General features: G+C 33.6%; 1 protein-coding gene across 4 annotated transcripts in view; it reads right to left on the reverse strand.

The window, feature by feature from the left end:
• Nucleotides 1-15,152, reverse strand: part of glsa (glutaminase a) — a 34,793-nt gene that overhangs the window by 17,085 nt on the left and 2,556 nt on the right. For 3 of the 4 annotated variants that reach the window (XM_056447670.1, XM_056447674.1, XM_056447673.1), the window contains exons 2-5: nucleotides 3,544-3,640; nucleotides 3,279-3,397; nucleotides 396-525; nucleotides 231-310 (exon numbers count right to left, since the gene is read on the reverse strand). In XM_056447670.1, the coding sequence (XP_056303645.1) occupies nucleotides 231-310; nucleotides 396-525; nucleotides 3,279-3,397; nucleotides 3,544-3,640 (426 nt within the window). The remainder of the gene's footprint in view (nucleotides 1-230; nucleotides 311-395; nucleotides 526-3,278; nucleotides 3,398-3,543; nucleotides 3,641-15,152) is intronic. The other variant, XM_056447671.1, reaches the window with a different exon arrangement.

Here is a 15,152-nt window from a genome sequence, read left to right on the forward strand (position 1 = left end):
GTGCCAAATGTCAACAAGACAAATTGGTGGGAAATGCCGATGTGGGCTTTTTTCTTTTTTATAAATTACTTGCACGTTTTTAATGCACATTATCAAAATGTACGCGCATATTAGCATTTCCATTAAGCATTTCTCATGTGATGTGCATGAAAACAGGTGGATGGAAACATAGTCGGTGACATTAAAATCAAGTCTATTCTATATTAACATCAGAGTGTCAAAAATCTCACCGTTGACCATCTACAGTGCAGAGAGAAACAGCCCAGAGGTTAGGGCTAAATTTCGCTAGCTGAGGAATGTAATCTGCCACCTACAAATAAGACAAAACATAAAATGATCAGTAAACAATCTGCATCCGAAACTTGTATTGTTTTTTTATTATCTTATTAGCATACCTGACCACCTGACAGTGACTTAGCGCTCTCATAAATCTGATCAATATGAGAGGTAAACGACTGAAAGTCCGGAATGACAAACTTCTTCCGGAAAGCCTGAGTTAGCAGCACAATGTTACTTTGCACACACCTGTATAAAAGAGAAAATACAACACAAAAACCTTTGAGGAAAACTGTGATGATGGAGATTTATGCAACTCACAAGTGCTTTGTAATTGTTCTGCAAACCTAGAATTTGATACCGTTTAACAGTTTTTATTATTTATAATAAATTATAAAATTTATTTAGCAAAAATGAACCAAAAAACAAAACCTGAACTTGTGTAATAAAGAGCTGACATGCTGAATTATATACAGGCCATTTTCTGAATTTCTGAGTGAAACTAAATAATTTATCTACAGCCGGACCTTCAATAATAAAATCTGCTCTGACCTTGCAAAACGAAAGCTCTGTGAAACCCATAGGCCAAAGATACGGCTAAATAAATCTATCAAACACTGTAGCATGTTTTGAATGATCAAATTCCTCTTTAAAAATAAAGATATGAACAAAATCAAGTCAATTCGAGTTGTATTGTCATTCTGCTACATGTGTGGACATACAGAGGACAACAGTGTCTGGCAGGACAACGGTGCTACATGGATTAATCATAAATACAAACACAACACTGGACATAAGAGCTATTTTAAAAAACCTATGCATAACTAGGATGTACTATAAAATAAAATACTTAAACTATACACATAAGACAGGCTATACACATACTTTTACATGAGACTGAACACTGCTGTGCACGATATTGTGCAAGAGAGGTATTAGAGGTGAATAGTGTGCAAATGAGGTATTTAAGGTTAAAGCAAGCAGCGCAACATGATGGTGGTACATTTATAGTAAACATCGCTTTCATTATTGAGTCCTTGTAAGATGGAGTTCAGATAAAGTGTCAGGTGCTTAAGAGAGAAGAGTGTTTCTACAGGTGGTTTGTCAAGCCCACTCACCTGAAAGAAGCACAATTTGAATTGCACAGTGTTTCCAAGAGACATGAAGCGATTAAGAAAGTGTCTATAGTGCAAATGTGCAACCTGGTGCAAGGGTCAGAGAGATGAGAGGGTGTTTTTCTACAGGTGGTTTGTTAAGCCCACTCACCTGTATGGGACCTACTCAGGAATTAGGGCTGGGCGGTATATTGATATGATGCAGTATCTTCCAATATCTTTCACATTGATAGATTGAGGCCACACGTGCGCATTCTGTGTGAAACAGACCATTCCAAGCTAGCACGCGAGCTCCACTTGCACAAATTAATGATTTACTCCATGAGTCATACAAAAGATTTGATCAAAATGAACGAGTCGTTCAAAAACGACCCATCACTACAGGCGACACAGAGGAACATACAGTGCCGGTGTTGTATCGAAATCTGACTTCCCGGTCAAATCTGACTCCCCCTCGCGTGCAGGCGCGTAAAATAGGGCCTGCAGCTGTCACAGCGGTTTATCAGAAACCTATTATCAATCGTTTCTTCCGCAATTGACAGCAAGAATGAACATAGAAGCTCTGTCAAATTGACAAGCAGCACCTGAATGTGTTCAAAAGAATTAAAAACGCCAAAATGGGACCAATTTATACTGCATATTGAAAGTGAAACCACCTCATAATTACTGATTATAAGTTCAGTATTTATTACACAATGGTCTCTTCATTATATTTACGTTTTATCACATTTAGCTCTGCGTTCTAGTCTGTTATAATGACTGTTTACATTTACATGCTTAACCAGCATTTCATCTCAGTACTCTGAAACTATTTCGTTACTTCTCATGTCTATTGGCTATTCGTTTTTATCTCCTTACTTAATATTTATTAAAATAAGTTTAGTCAAAACATAACAAAAGAAAAAGTGTAGGATTTTTTACATGGAGTGAAAGACTTATGTTTAGATATCTTCGATATGTGCACTGTTTAATAATTGTGCACAATACATACTAGTAAATGTGTAACTAAAAAACATATACAGCTGTTTTATTTGTTGTTTATAAAATCACACAGCTGTGGTATACAGGATTACTTATGACAATACTGTAATTGTGACATAATTGTGTTCGTTTTTTGCTCTGACAGTGTAGCTATGCTTTCTATGGTTCTGCTTACTTTGTTATTTGCACAACAGCACAGTAGAGCTGTGTATAGTGTTAAGCAGGAAAAAAACCTGTGCTGTATTTATCAAAGATTTTTTTAAATAATTTGAAATGTTATGCAACAGTTTTAAGCAGGAGAAAAACCTGTACTGTATCTTATTTATCAAAGATTTTGTGCAGTTGTTGTTTTTTGTGCAGCTGTTTATTTGTAAACAGGGAGGGACACCCCTGTGCTTGAATTATATTTTGCTCAAAAATTGTTTAATAAAGTTTTAATAAAGGCTTTAACTCTCAACAAACCATTTATGGGAAAATACCGGACATATATTGTAAACCGTCATTCCACCTAAAAATACAGAGGTATGATTTTTTTGCCCATATCGGCCAGCCCTATCAGGAATGCATCGGGATGGTGGATGGGATTTCAGAGGGGGTAAATTGACTGGAGTTGGAGAGGGTGGATGGGATTTCAGAGGGGGTAAATTGACTAGAGTTGAGGGCTCTAACAGCCTGCAGGAAAATCTAAAAATCTAATTATGAAAAAAAAAACGCCCTAAAAACATGTACTGTAAATGAAATCTACAGATGCAAATTGATAAACTACAAAATATTAGAAACTCTTTTCTTTACACTAGACAAAAAACACTTTATGGAAAGCCAAAAGTGACGAGTACATGAAAAAACTAATGTCTCACTTTAAGCTAAACAAATGCAGCTCATGTTAAATACAGGATATAGATTTACTTTTTGAAGAGATGTCGATCCAGAGCACCGTCTGAAGTGGTTTTCAGGGTGACCTTTAACATTTCCATACACTCCTTAAGACGAGGGTCTCCAGTTCGCAGACCTGTGGCTTTCAGCGCCTTAAAAACAACAACATTATGAGTGAAGCATTATTCTAGACACAACTATCTGAAAAGCAAGATATGTGCTATCTACAGTTACAGCTTGAAAAGATATGCTAGAGACAGCCTTGCTAGCCTGGGTGCCAGCTGGTGTTTTATTTTACCGTGGTAAACTTGTGAGCAGGAATTTTCTCCTGGCCTTCTGCGATGGTGTAAAACAGCAGATCTTCCAGGCTGGGCAAAATGCCTGCCTTCCTTCTCCTGTGACATGAAGAGATGAACAAAGAATCCAGTGAACACACAACAAAAATAGATGATAAACTCAAGGAAAAGGGTTTGGCAGCAGCTGGAGAGAAAATGCAGTAAGATTGAGTTCAGAATTACTCTCAAAATGTCAGACAGGAGATTTTTTTTTTTTACTGTTGATGAAACTTTTTTTACATTTTTATTTTTGCAGTGTCCCCCCCTTTTTTATTATATTGACAGGATAGTTTGTTCGACAACAACAAGTTGGAGAAAGAGGAAAGGTCCACGAGTTGGGATTTGAACTCGGGACGTCCAAAAGTGCAGAGGCGATGAAGTTATTTATTTATTTATTTATTTTTTTTTTTTTTAAACAAAATTATTGTTAAATCTGCTTCTTAATAATTAAGAAATGATTTACAAATATCCCTCTTTTGACAAATCTATGCTTTAATTTGTTTGCTCTCTTTGTAAATTATCACATCAAATTTTCATTTTCCTGTATGAAAAACCTTTTTTGGTCATTTACAAATGTAAAAAAATTAAACCATTAATCTGTCAATTACCATTAGCACATTTCTAAATTTCCTTTATGCAAAACCCTCGCATAATTTGCTTACTTTGTAAATTGGTTATTTACAAAAATGTTACATTTAGTAGGGCTGGGCGTTTAATCAAAAAAGTAATCGAAATAGACATTCAGAATCTATAATCGATCAAAATTTTCCAGGGTGATTTTTTTCTATTATTTTCCCTACCGCATGTGGAGTCACGTGACCCTTATAATTTATATAAAAGTTACAATTTAATTAGTCAAATACCCTTCCTGAATATTTGCAAACAAAAAAATGTGTTAATTTCTTGGAAAATTCTTATTTGTAATTCTTCTTCTTCTTATTATTATTATTATTAGTATTATTATTATTATTATTATTATTACTACTATTTCATTTGCCAGATACCCTTCTTTGTAATTTCTAAATTTACAAAAATGTGAAAACATCTGCAAAAGATTTACAAACTTGGGAATTTTAATTTAATCTTCTTCTTCTCTAGTCAAGTTCTTCTCTAGTCTAGTCTCTAGTTTTTAATTGTCATGTCAGATTAACATGGGAAACTTCATATTTATGATTCATATTATTTCATAATAATATTCTTATTAAGATTAAGATAAGTTTGTTAGATAGTTATATTGATGAACTGTTCATGAGAATGTTTCATTCACTGTAAAATAATGCTGGGTTCCACACAATTCCTTCATGTTGTCCCATTGATTATAGGGACTTCAGTGTTTACAAATTTAAGTGGACTGAACATAAAAAACCCTCAAGAATTGTGTTGCTTCAGCTCATTTTAAATAAGCAGTTTAAACAAGCAGTAAAAATCACTTTTTGAGTGTTTAAATCACTGTCTGACATTGATTTTTTTTCCAAGGAAAAACATTAGTCTGTTAGAAAAGGTAGACTTGTATTATAATTGTGAAGGGTCAATTCAGGTTTGCAAGGGTTAGAATTGTGTTAGCAGAAGCAAAGTAATGCATTTGGGGAAAAAAAACTTTCTAGAATAAATTTAGGAACTACATTTGGGACAGCTACAGAACTCATAATAACGCCTTTAAAAAGAAGCACTTTGGTTAATATTCGCACCACAAACCATCCTGAAATGAATTAAATGTTATTTAAGTGAGGTTACTTCAGAAATTTGGTGGGAAAATAATAATTTTTTAAACCTGGAATAATTATTTGTGGTTTGAAGTAACGGGAGTTTTGTGATATGTCATTTCAGGATGATAAATGTGGTTCTGGAATATGGAATGAAGGCATTGAAAAAAGAAAAGCATTTTGCATGAGCATGAAATTACCATAAGGGTAAAATAAAAGACACCAAATAAAAAGAACCAGATACTTACACAACAAATGCAAAGTAGGCAGAACAACCGAAAAGAGAGGGAAATAAAAGAGAAATGAGACATTCAGGCAATAAAAACACTGACAACTGAAATAAATGAATGAACAAATTGATAAATACAAAAATAAACACACAAATATGTTATGATTAAGAAAATGTCATTTAATTGCAAACTGACCAATAGTGTTTATCAAAAAGCAATGACATTTGTGACCACAGGACTACAAAACCAGTCATAACAATGGTCAATTTTGGAAAATTAAGATGCATTAAGATGCATCTGAAAAATGAATATATAAGCTTTATAAAAACTTATCTTAGTATTAGACAATATTTGGCAGAGATATTCTGAAATGGTCTTTAAAATGGTCCACATAAAGTTCACATATATCAAAAAATTGAGTTTGATACAATTACAAAATTTACTTTACTTAATAAAGTTTGTCGACAAAAGAAAACTCAATATTTTTGACCCATACAATGTATTGTTGGCCATTTCCAAACTGGATTTGTAGTTCAGAGTCACATATTGTCATCGTATTTTTGTTCTTTTTGCAGTAAATAACAACGATTCACAATAACAAAAGTTCTCCTGTAATGTTATAACTAAAAATCTGGGTTATTTCCTGAAAAAAGCTGCTTTCTTAACTCATCTTAAATTAAAACATTGCAAAACATCATTAAAAACATGTATGGAAACATTTCGGCCAACTGTCATATAAACAACATTAAAATAGCTACTCAAAACAGTCAAACACTACTTGATAGATCTGCATCGGCTGTTGTTAAAGTGATTTCAGACACATTTCGGTGTGTCCCAAACACAGCGTTGGTCCATCTGACATGATACAGCATCAAACTAGGACACGTAACCTGACAAGAGCAGCCGCCCCCTCCTTTCCCGTAACCCTGATGATGCAGAGTTAAGCCTTCACTTCCTAGCAAAGTCTCAGTTCTGATCCTCGCTAATGCATAGGCACTGCGCCAGACACACACTCCACTATTTTTACACACAAACACACCGGAAATAATCCACTCGATGACAAGGCTCAATAAACACACTCTTTGTGTGTTTTTTTTATGATGGTTATTCGACATTAATAGTTATATAACTGAAGTAAACGTGATAACAAATGAGAATTAGCGTTATTAGCATTAACTGCTATTTGGTCATTTCAGAAACACACGAACAATTCTCTAGGTAATTTGACACTTTAAAGTAAGTTATAGTTTTCCAAACATAACTTCAAACTCTTGTAAAAGTTTGTGTTTTATAAATCATTAGCAACAGCTACTTTTATTAGACCATTTTATTAGGTACACCTGTCCAACTGCTCGTTAATGCAATTTCTAATCAGCCAATCACATGGTAGCAACTCAAGGAATTTAGGTATGTAGACATGGTCAAGATGATCTGCCGCAGTTCAAACTGAGCATCAGAATGAGGAAGAAAGGTGATTTAAGAGACTCTGAACGTGACATGGTTGTTAGTGCCAGACGGGCTGGTCTTAGTTTTTCAGAAACTGCTGATATACTGATCTATTTTCACACCTAACCATCTCTAGACTATACAGGGAATGGTCAGAAAAAGAGAAAATATCCAGTGAGCGACAGTTCTGCGGCGCAAATACCTTGTTTATTTATTACATATTTATTGCCACATCAGCAACTTATGGCTATTTCGTAGCCAAATGGATATACATTAAAATATTACATGATAAAAACAAATTTGTATTATACTAAAAAAGTTACTTAGACAAATATATCAAATATAAATTAGATAAAATTCACAAAAAATGTATTCAAAGTTAAATATGATTTTTCAGTTCTATTTTTTTTAACTCTTCCTGGTGGTCCCTTTTTTTAAATATCCATCAAATTACTCTCCTTATAAAAATTTTGTCTAATGGAATTTAAACTTCTACATTCCAACAAAATATGTTTGATGGTAAGAGGAGTCTGGCAGTTATGACATTTAGGCAATTCTTCGTTATTTAATAAATATGAATGCGTCAACCTAGAATGTCCAATTCGACATCTGGTATAGACCGTCTGATCATGCCTGGTCTCAAAATGATAATTTCGCAAATACCTTGTTGATGCTAGAGGTCAGAGAAGAATGGCCAGACTGGTTCAAGCTGATAGAAAGGCAACAGTAACTCAAATAATCACTCGCTACAACCGAGGTATACAGAGGATCATCTCTGAACACACAACACGTCCAACCATGAGACAGATGGGCTACAGCAGCAGAAGACCCCACCGGGTGCAACTCCTGTCAGCTAAAAACAGGAAACTGACGCTACAATTGGCACAGACTCACCAAAACTGACATGCTATCATGTCAATATGGACCAAAATCTCTCAGGAATACTTCCAGTACCTAGTAAGGTGTACCTAATAAAGTGGCCAGGGAGTGTGTGTAATAATTAGTAAATAACACTCATTAGCAACTTCCAAAAATGGGTTTATAGATCAAAATAAACTGCAAAAAAGTTTTTATCTGTACTTTTATGTGTTTTTCATAAACATATTTTAAAAAAATAAACATATTCAAATTTCCAGTAAGCATTGACAACAAAGCACTGTGGTGATAATATGGTATAAGAGCTTTACCATAGCATATTCAAATGCTATGGTATTTAAAGTGAATATTTAAAAAACAATGTATTTTTGTGTCGAAGTAAAACGAAATAAATAACTATAATTAGTGCGCATGTGTAAGGTTATAATGTCCTTGCTAAAATGCCTCAAGTAGAATCACAAACCCTGTGAAAACGAGTCTGAGCATGAATATACTGTATTTGTGTGTGTGTGTGTGTGTGTGTGTGTGTGTGTGTGTGTGTGTGTGTGTGTGTGTGTGTGTGTGTACACCTGGAAGTGAGATGATTCTGTAACAACATCTTCATTATCTTCTTCCAGCTCAATGAAAATCGCTCAAATAACCAGCAAAACAGCTGACATTTCAACAGAGCCGCATGTTTATAGATTCAACACAACATATTTTGGCTCCTGGTGACTAAAACCCCAGAAAATGAACCAGCTGCCACTAACTGAGAAGTACCACAATATTTCCACGTTTTTTTCTCATCTTATATTCCACAACACATGAACAATTGTGACATAATCTGACATTGCTATTTGGCTGAAGATGCATTTTTCATTGCAGAAATGGCATGAACTGATGACTACCATGCCAGCGTGACACACACACACACACATCACACACACAGACTCACGTGTCAGCTGGTGCCATCACTTCAGATAAACCTCAGATGGCAGTGAGTCTGCTGAGAATGATTCATCTGATACTACTGTTAGTATTGATGCTGTACGTTTATTGTTAAAACCAAATTTTAGCAAAATCCCTTTTGGTTGACTGATATTTCACTAGTCACTAACATCTAATATTGGAATATTTCAATTATGAAACTATTACGAAAGGTGTAATGATACAATGTTATTGAGAAAAAAATATTGCACTGTGTTGATGTAAAAGATTTGTTGTATAATTTAGAGTTAGTTTATTTATTGTGTTTATAGGGTATAATTCTGTCAAAAATGTAAATACTGTCATCGTGTACTTTCGCTCATGTTGCTTTAAAACTATTAATGCACAATATATCTGGAGCCATATCGGTATCGAAAAATATATTCTTATTAATAATAACATTATAATCAATATAAGACAATGTAATGGTAACTATATCGGTATTAGATAAATTATTATTATTAATGTTTGATTAATGTTGATAAATGCTTATTATCAATTTTATCATCATCAGTCGAATAAGACAATATATCTGCAGTTATATTGGTATCTGATGATAAATGCTTAATTCATTTTACAGTTATTAGTCGAATAAGACATTATATCTGCAGTCATATCGGTATCTGATGATAAATGCTTATTAATTTTAAAGTTCAGTTGAATAAGACAATATATCTGCAGTCATATCGGTATCTGATGATAAATGCTTATTAATTTTAAAGTTCAGTTGAATAAGACAATATATCTGCAGTCATATCGGTATCTGACGATAAATGCTTATTAATAATTTTACAGTTATCAGTCGAATAAGACAATATATCTGCAGCCATATCGGTATCTGATGATAAATGCTTATTAATTTTAAAGTTCAGTTGAATAAGACAATATATCTGCAGTCATATCGGTATCTGACGATAAATGCTTATTAATAATTTTACAGTTATCAGTCGAATAAGACAATATATCTGCAGCCATATCGGTATCTGATGATAAATGCTTATTAATTTTACAGTTATCAGTCGAATAAGATAATATATCTGCAGCCATATCAGTATCTGATGATAAATGCTTATTAATTTTAAAGTTCAGTTGAATAAGACAATAAATCTGCAGTTATATTGGTATCTGATGATAAATGCTTATTATTAATTTTACAGTTATTAGTCGAATAAGACAATATATCTGCAGTCATATCGGTATCTGATGATAAATGCTTATAAATTTTAAAGTTCAGTTGAATAAGACAATATATCTGCAGTCATATCGGTATCTGACGATAAATGCTTATTAATAATTTTACAGTTATCAGTCGAATAAGACAATATATCTGCAGCCATATCGGTATCTGATGATAAATGCTTATTAATTTTACAGTTATCAGTCGAATAAGATAATATATCTGCAGCCATATCAGTATCTGATGATAAATGCTTATTAATTTTACAGTTATCAGTCGAATAAGACAATATATCTGCAGTCATATCGGTGTCACACGATAAACGCTAATTATTAATTTTACTGTCATCAGTCGAATAGGACCATCTGTCTGCAGTTATATCGGTATCACACGATAAACGTTAATTATTAATTTTACTGTTATCAGTCGAATAAGACAATATATCTGCAGCCATATCGGTATCTGACGATAAATGCTTATTATTAATTTTACAGTTATCAGTCGAATAAGACAATATATATGCAGCCATATCGGTATCTGACGATAAATGCTTATTATTAATTTTACAGTTATCAGTGGAATAAGACAATATATCTACAGCCATATCGGTATCTGACGATAAATGCTTATTATCAAACTTATCGTTATCAGTTGAATAAGACAATATATATGCAGGCATATCGGTATCTGACGATAAATGCTTATTATCAAACTTATCGTTATCAGTTGAATAAGACAATATATATGCAGGCATATCGGTATCTGACGATAAATGCTTATAATTAAATTTACAGTTATCAACTAAATATAACAATATATCTACAGCCATATTGGTATCTGATGATAAATGCTTATTATAAATTTTACAGTTATCAGTCCAATAAGACAATATGTCTGCAGTCATATCGGTATCACACGATAAACGTTAAATATTCATTTTACTATTATCAGTCAAATAAGACAATATATCTGCAGCCATATTGGTATTGTACTATTAATGCTTATTATTAAATTTATCGTAATCACCCCCGTAACACAATATCACAGCAGCTACATCGATATCGGATGATAAATGCTTATTATCAATTTTATGGTTATCTGTCGGATAAGACAATATATTGACAGCCATATCATTATATCGGCAGACATAGGACTTTTTGGCAGATAAACGTTACTTTTAAATCTTATCATTATTTACCGGGTAAGACAATAAATTATTCACAATGAATCAGTATATCAGTATCAGCCGATAAATGTTTTTTTTATTCTACATTTTATCATTGTGGAATGGATAAGAATAAGATACATTTCTAAAAATTTTTTTTACAAATTATTAAAAACAAGGGTGCTTGACTGACAATATTAAAATAGTAGGCTGCTCTGATTGGTTGCTATGTGATTGCCAAGGCATTCCAGGCATTAAATGTAAACATCAGATATTTTCATGCAGTTTAGTGTAACTGAGGTGAAAAATATATCAAAACACTAGTTATCCGCAATGCACGTTTATATTGTATGAGAAAAAAAACACCACTTCTATTTGGTGTGAAAATGAAGATATCAAGAGGCCACACGACTCCCCCAGGACAGAGCACATGTTCCTCTGTAACCTGACACCACGAATTACAGTGCAGTGAACAAGATAGCATGCCAGAGAGCATTATATGATGCTTATGAACACTGTGAGAGCAAAAGGATGATTCTGGAAGAGAGAGATTAAACATGTATTGGGTTTACAAATGAACTACTGGTGCATACAATCAATGAACCAATCAACTTGGCTAAAAAAAGAAGCAGGGGGGGAAGGCTGACTCCACAGAAATCACACAGCATCTGCCCGAATGTGAGGTTTCCATTGACAACCAGCTTATGTTCTTCACTGTTGCTGAACTACTGCTAATTACTGGCTGTTTTACAAAGTGTGTTGACTACATAGGCAGCATACTGGGTACCATATGTGGACAAATAAACACTTAAAGGGGAAGATAAATGTGCTATGTTTTACTACAGTTTGTTTGGCCTGGTTTTTAAAAAATTGAAATATCAATTCTAGAATACTCCGCTACGTACTGTGAGGGGAAAATATCATTTAAGATGGTAACAGATACACTAATATTTAACATGAACACAATAAAAATGATTTATTCTAAACATACTGTCTATTCCTCAATATTTATGCGTAAATTTAGATTTGAAAATAATGCTCATTAGCTAAGCAACATGCTAACAGCAAACTCTTGTAAAATCAGTTGTAAATTTTCTTCACCTATGCACCCTTTGCTTACACAAACATTACACTGTTAGCTTAGCAATATAGTAACAGCTAACTCACTTAAAATCAATAGTGAATATGGTGTGCGATAAGTATAATGTTAGCTTAGCTTCATGCTAATGGAAGACTGTGCGACAACTCAAATGTTTACACATGCTAACACTAAACTCTTACTGAAATAAATTGTGAATTGCTTCTCCTGATTAGATAAGCATTACACTGTTAGCTTGGCAACATAGAAACAGCAAACCATCTTAAAACCAATAGCAAATCATGTGCTATTTGAGTATTGTGAGCTTAGCATCATGTTAACAGCAGACTGTGTTTAACAATTGAATATGTTCTCCTTTGTTCTGTTTGTTTGTTTAATTGAATGTTACACCTCAACACCTGCTAACAGTAAACTCTGCTGAAATCAATTGCAAGGTTTATCCTGTTTGCCTACATGTGCATCACACTGTTAGATTGGGAACATAGGAACAGCAAACTATGTTAAAACCAATAGCAAATTATGTGCTATTTGAGTATTGTTAGCTTAGCATCATGTTAACAGCAGACTGTGCTTAACAAAATATTCTCCTGATTGATAGATTACACTTAACACGCATACTACACATCAACTAAAATCAATTGCGCATCATTTCTACTGCTATTTGATGAATTACGTTGGTAGCCGCAAACACATAAAATCAACTGTGTATATTTTCCATGTGGCCTTATTTGAGTAATATGCTAATAGCTTAGCAACATGCTAACAGCAGACTCTTGTAAAATCAAGTGTGAATTTGTTTCGCTGGTGTGCACTTTGCTTACACTGTTAACTATGCAACATGGTAACAGCAAACTCTCTTAAAATCAATAGTGACTATAGTCTGCGATAAGTATATTACCTTAGCTTCATGCTAATGGAAGTCTGCGCAACAACTGAAGCTTTTCTCCTATTATCTGTTGCTTTAATTGAATATTACAACACCTGCTAACGATAAGCTCTACTGAAATCAATTCTGAATTGCTTCTCCTGTTTACATGAGCATTACAATGTTAGCTTAGCAAAATAGTAACAGCAAACATCTTAAAACCAATAGTAGGGCTGGGCGACATGGTAAAAAAGCAATCTCTATAATTATTTTACATATTGAACAATAATGTTATATATTTCGATACAAGTTGTTTATGCTCCCAGGTTTAAAAGTGTACCCCAACAATGACTGAAGCCACAAAAATTAGAGACATTAAATGGCATAACATATTTTTGGCCGATAAATTTTCGGTGGCTGAAAACTCAGTACATCTCTAATATCAACACACTTTAGATTCTCATTGTTGCACATTTCCGCTGAGTGATCGGCTCTTGGATCAACACAGAGTTAAAAAGTCCAGAGCTTATCATTGTTATTGACATCAATTTTATCGCGATTCGATATAATATCGTTTATTGGCTCAACCCTAACCAATAGCATGTTGTGTGCTATTTGAGTATTGTTAGCTTATCATCGTGTTAACACCAGACTGTGCCTAACAACTGAATATTTTCTCCTATTTCCTTAAATGAATATTACACTTTTTACTTAACACATGCTAACAGTAAACGTCAACTAAAATTAATTGCGCATCATTTCTACTTTGTTATCTGACGAAATATTACGTTGGTAGCTGCAAACACATATAAAATTCACTGTGAATATTTTCCATGTGACCTTCTTTGAGTATTATGCTAATAGCTTAGCAACATGCTAACAGCAAACTGTACTAATCTTTCTTTTTAATACTATAAATCTTTTTAATATTTCCTTATTACACTGTTAGCTTAGAAAATGCTAACAGAAAACTGTCTGGAAGATGTATAGATATACTGAATAAATTGCATTTTTAATTTATTAGCAATTATATTATTTAGAAAAGAAGCAAAGTTTACAGGCAATCGAACTTGTCTACCATATATTGGCGCACATCCCACGAATATTTTGAATATTAACTGAAATCAACAGCATATTGTAACATATTATTTTTATTGCTAATTTTATTTAATAATTTATTAATTAAATGCAACTAAACCTAAACTAAATATTATAACATATCGGTTTGTATAATAAGCTGTTAACTTATCAGTATGCTAACAGTATGTATGTAGCAGGCTAGTCAGGATACTACATGTTTGAACACGAACACAAGCGAGCTCAGTGATGACAGTAAATGGCAGCTCCTCAGCATCATTAACAGCACACAGATGTTACGATAAGCTGAGACATGATCTTCATTGAGAGACAGATGGGGAAAAAGGTCAGTCCATTTCTCCAAGGACAAACACTCAGTGCGTATACTGAATAAATGAAAGCAGTGAATGCTAAAATGACAGGCCGGGCTACTCTGACACATGCAGCGCATACTGGAAGGTCGACTGGAGAGCAGCAGATTAAGAGGAAATGTTTTGCGAGGAATCCCCGGTCTCGACACTTCCGAGCTTTGAATGTCGTCGTTACAGGAAGAGGAAGTGCCTTGATCTAGCATGCTTTAGATCAATGCATTTGAAGAACTGAATAACCTTGTCTGAAATAAATAAACTGATAAGTTAGTAAGGACACTATCACAGTTTCAGACTGCTTTTGGTGTGACAAGGGATTATAAAACACACATATATTATCCATTTGTCTAATAGACTAGGCTTAAGGCTAGTCTAAACTGCATTTGATCATTTGTTAAAATACATCAGTGACAATGTTTTGTCCCAAGTTGCACACACGTATTTATTGAATTAATAAAAGCTGCTTAAGTGCTCAAATTTAAACTAAGGACTAGTCCTGGCTCTGTTTATGAACATAACATTACACTGTTAGCTTGGCAACATAGAAACAGCAAACTATCTTAAAACCAATAGCAAATCATGTGCTATTTGAGTATTGTT

This window comes from Danio aesculapii, chromosome 22 (assembly GCF_903798145.1).
Source record: "Danio aesculapii chromosome 22, fDanAes4.1, whole genome shotgun sequence".
Classification (NCBI taxonomy): domain Eukaryota; kingdom Metazoa; phylum Chordata; class Actinopteri; order Cypriniformes; family Danionidae; genus Danio; species Danio aesculapii.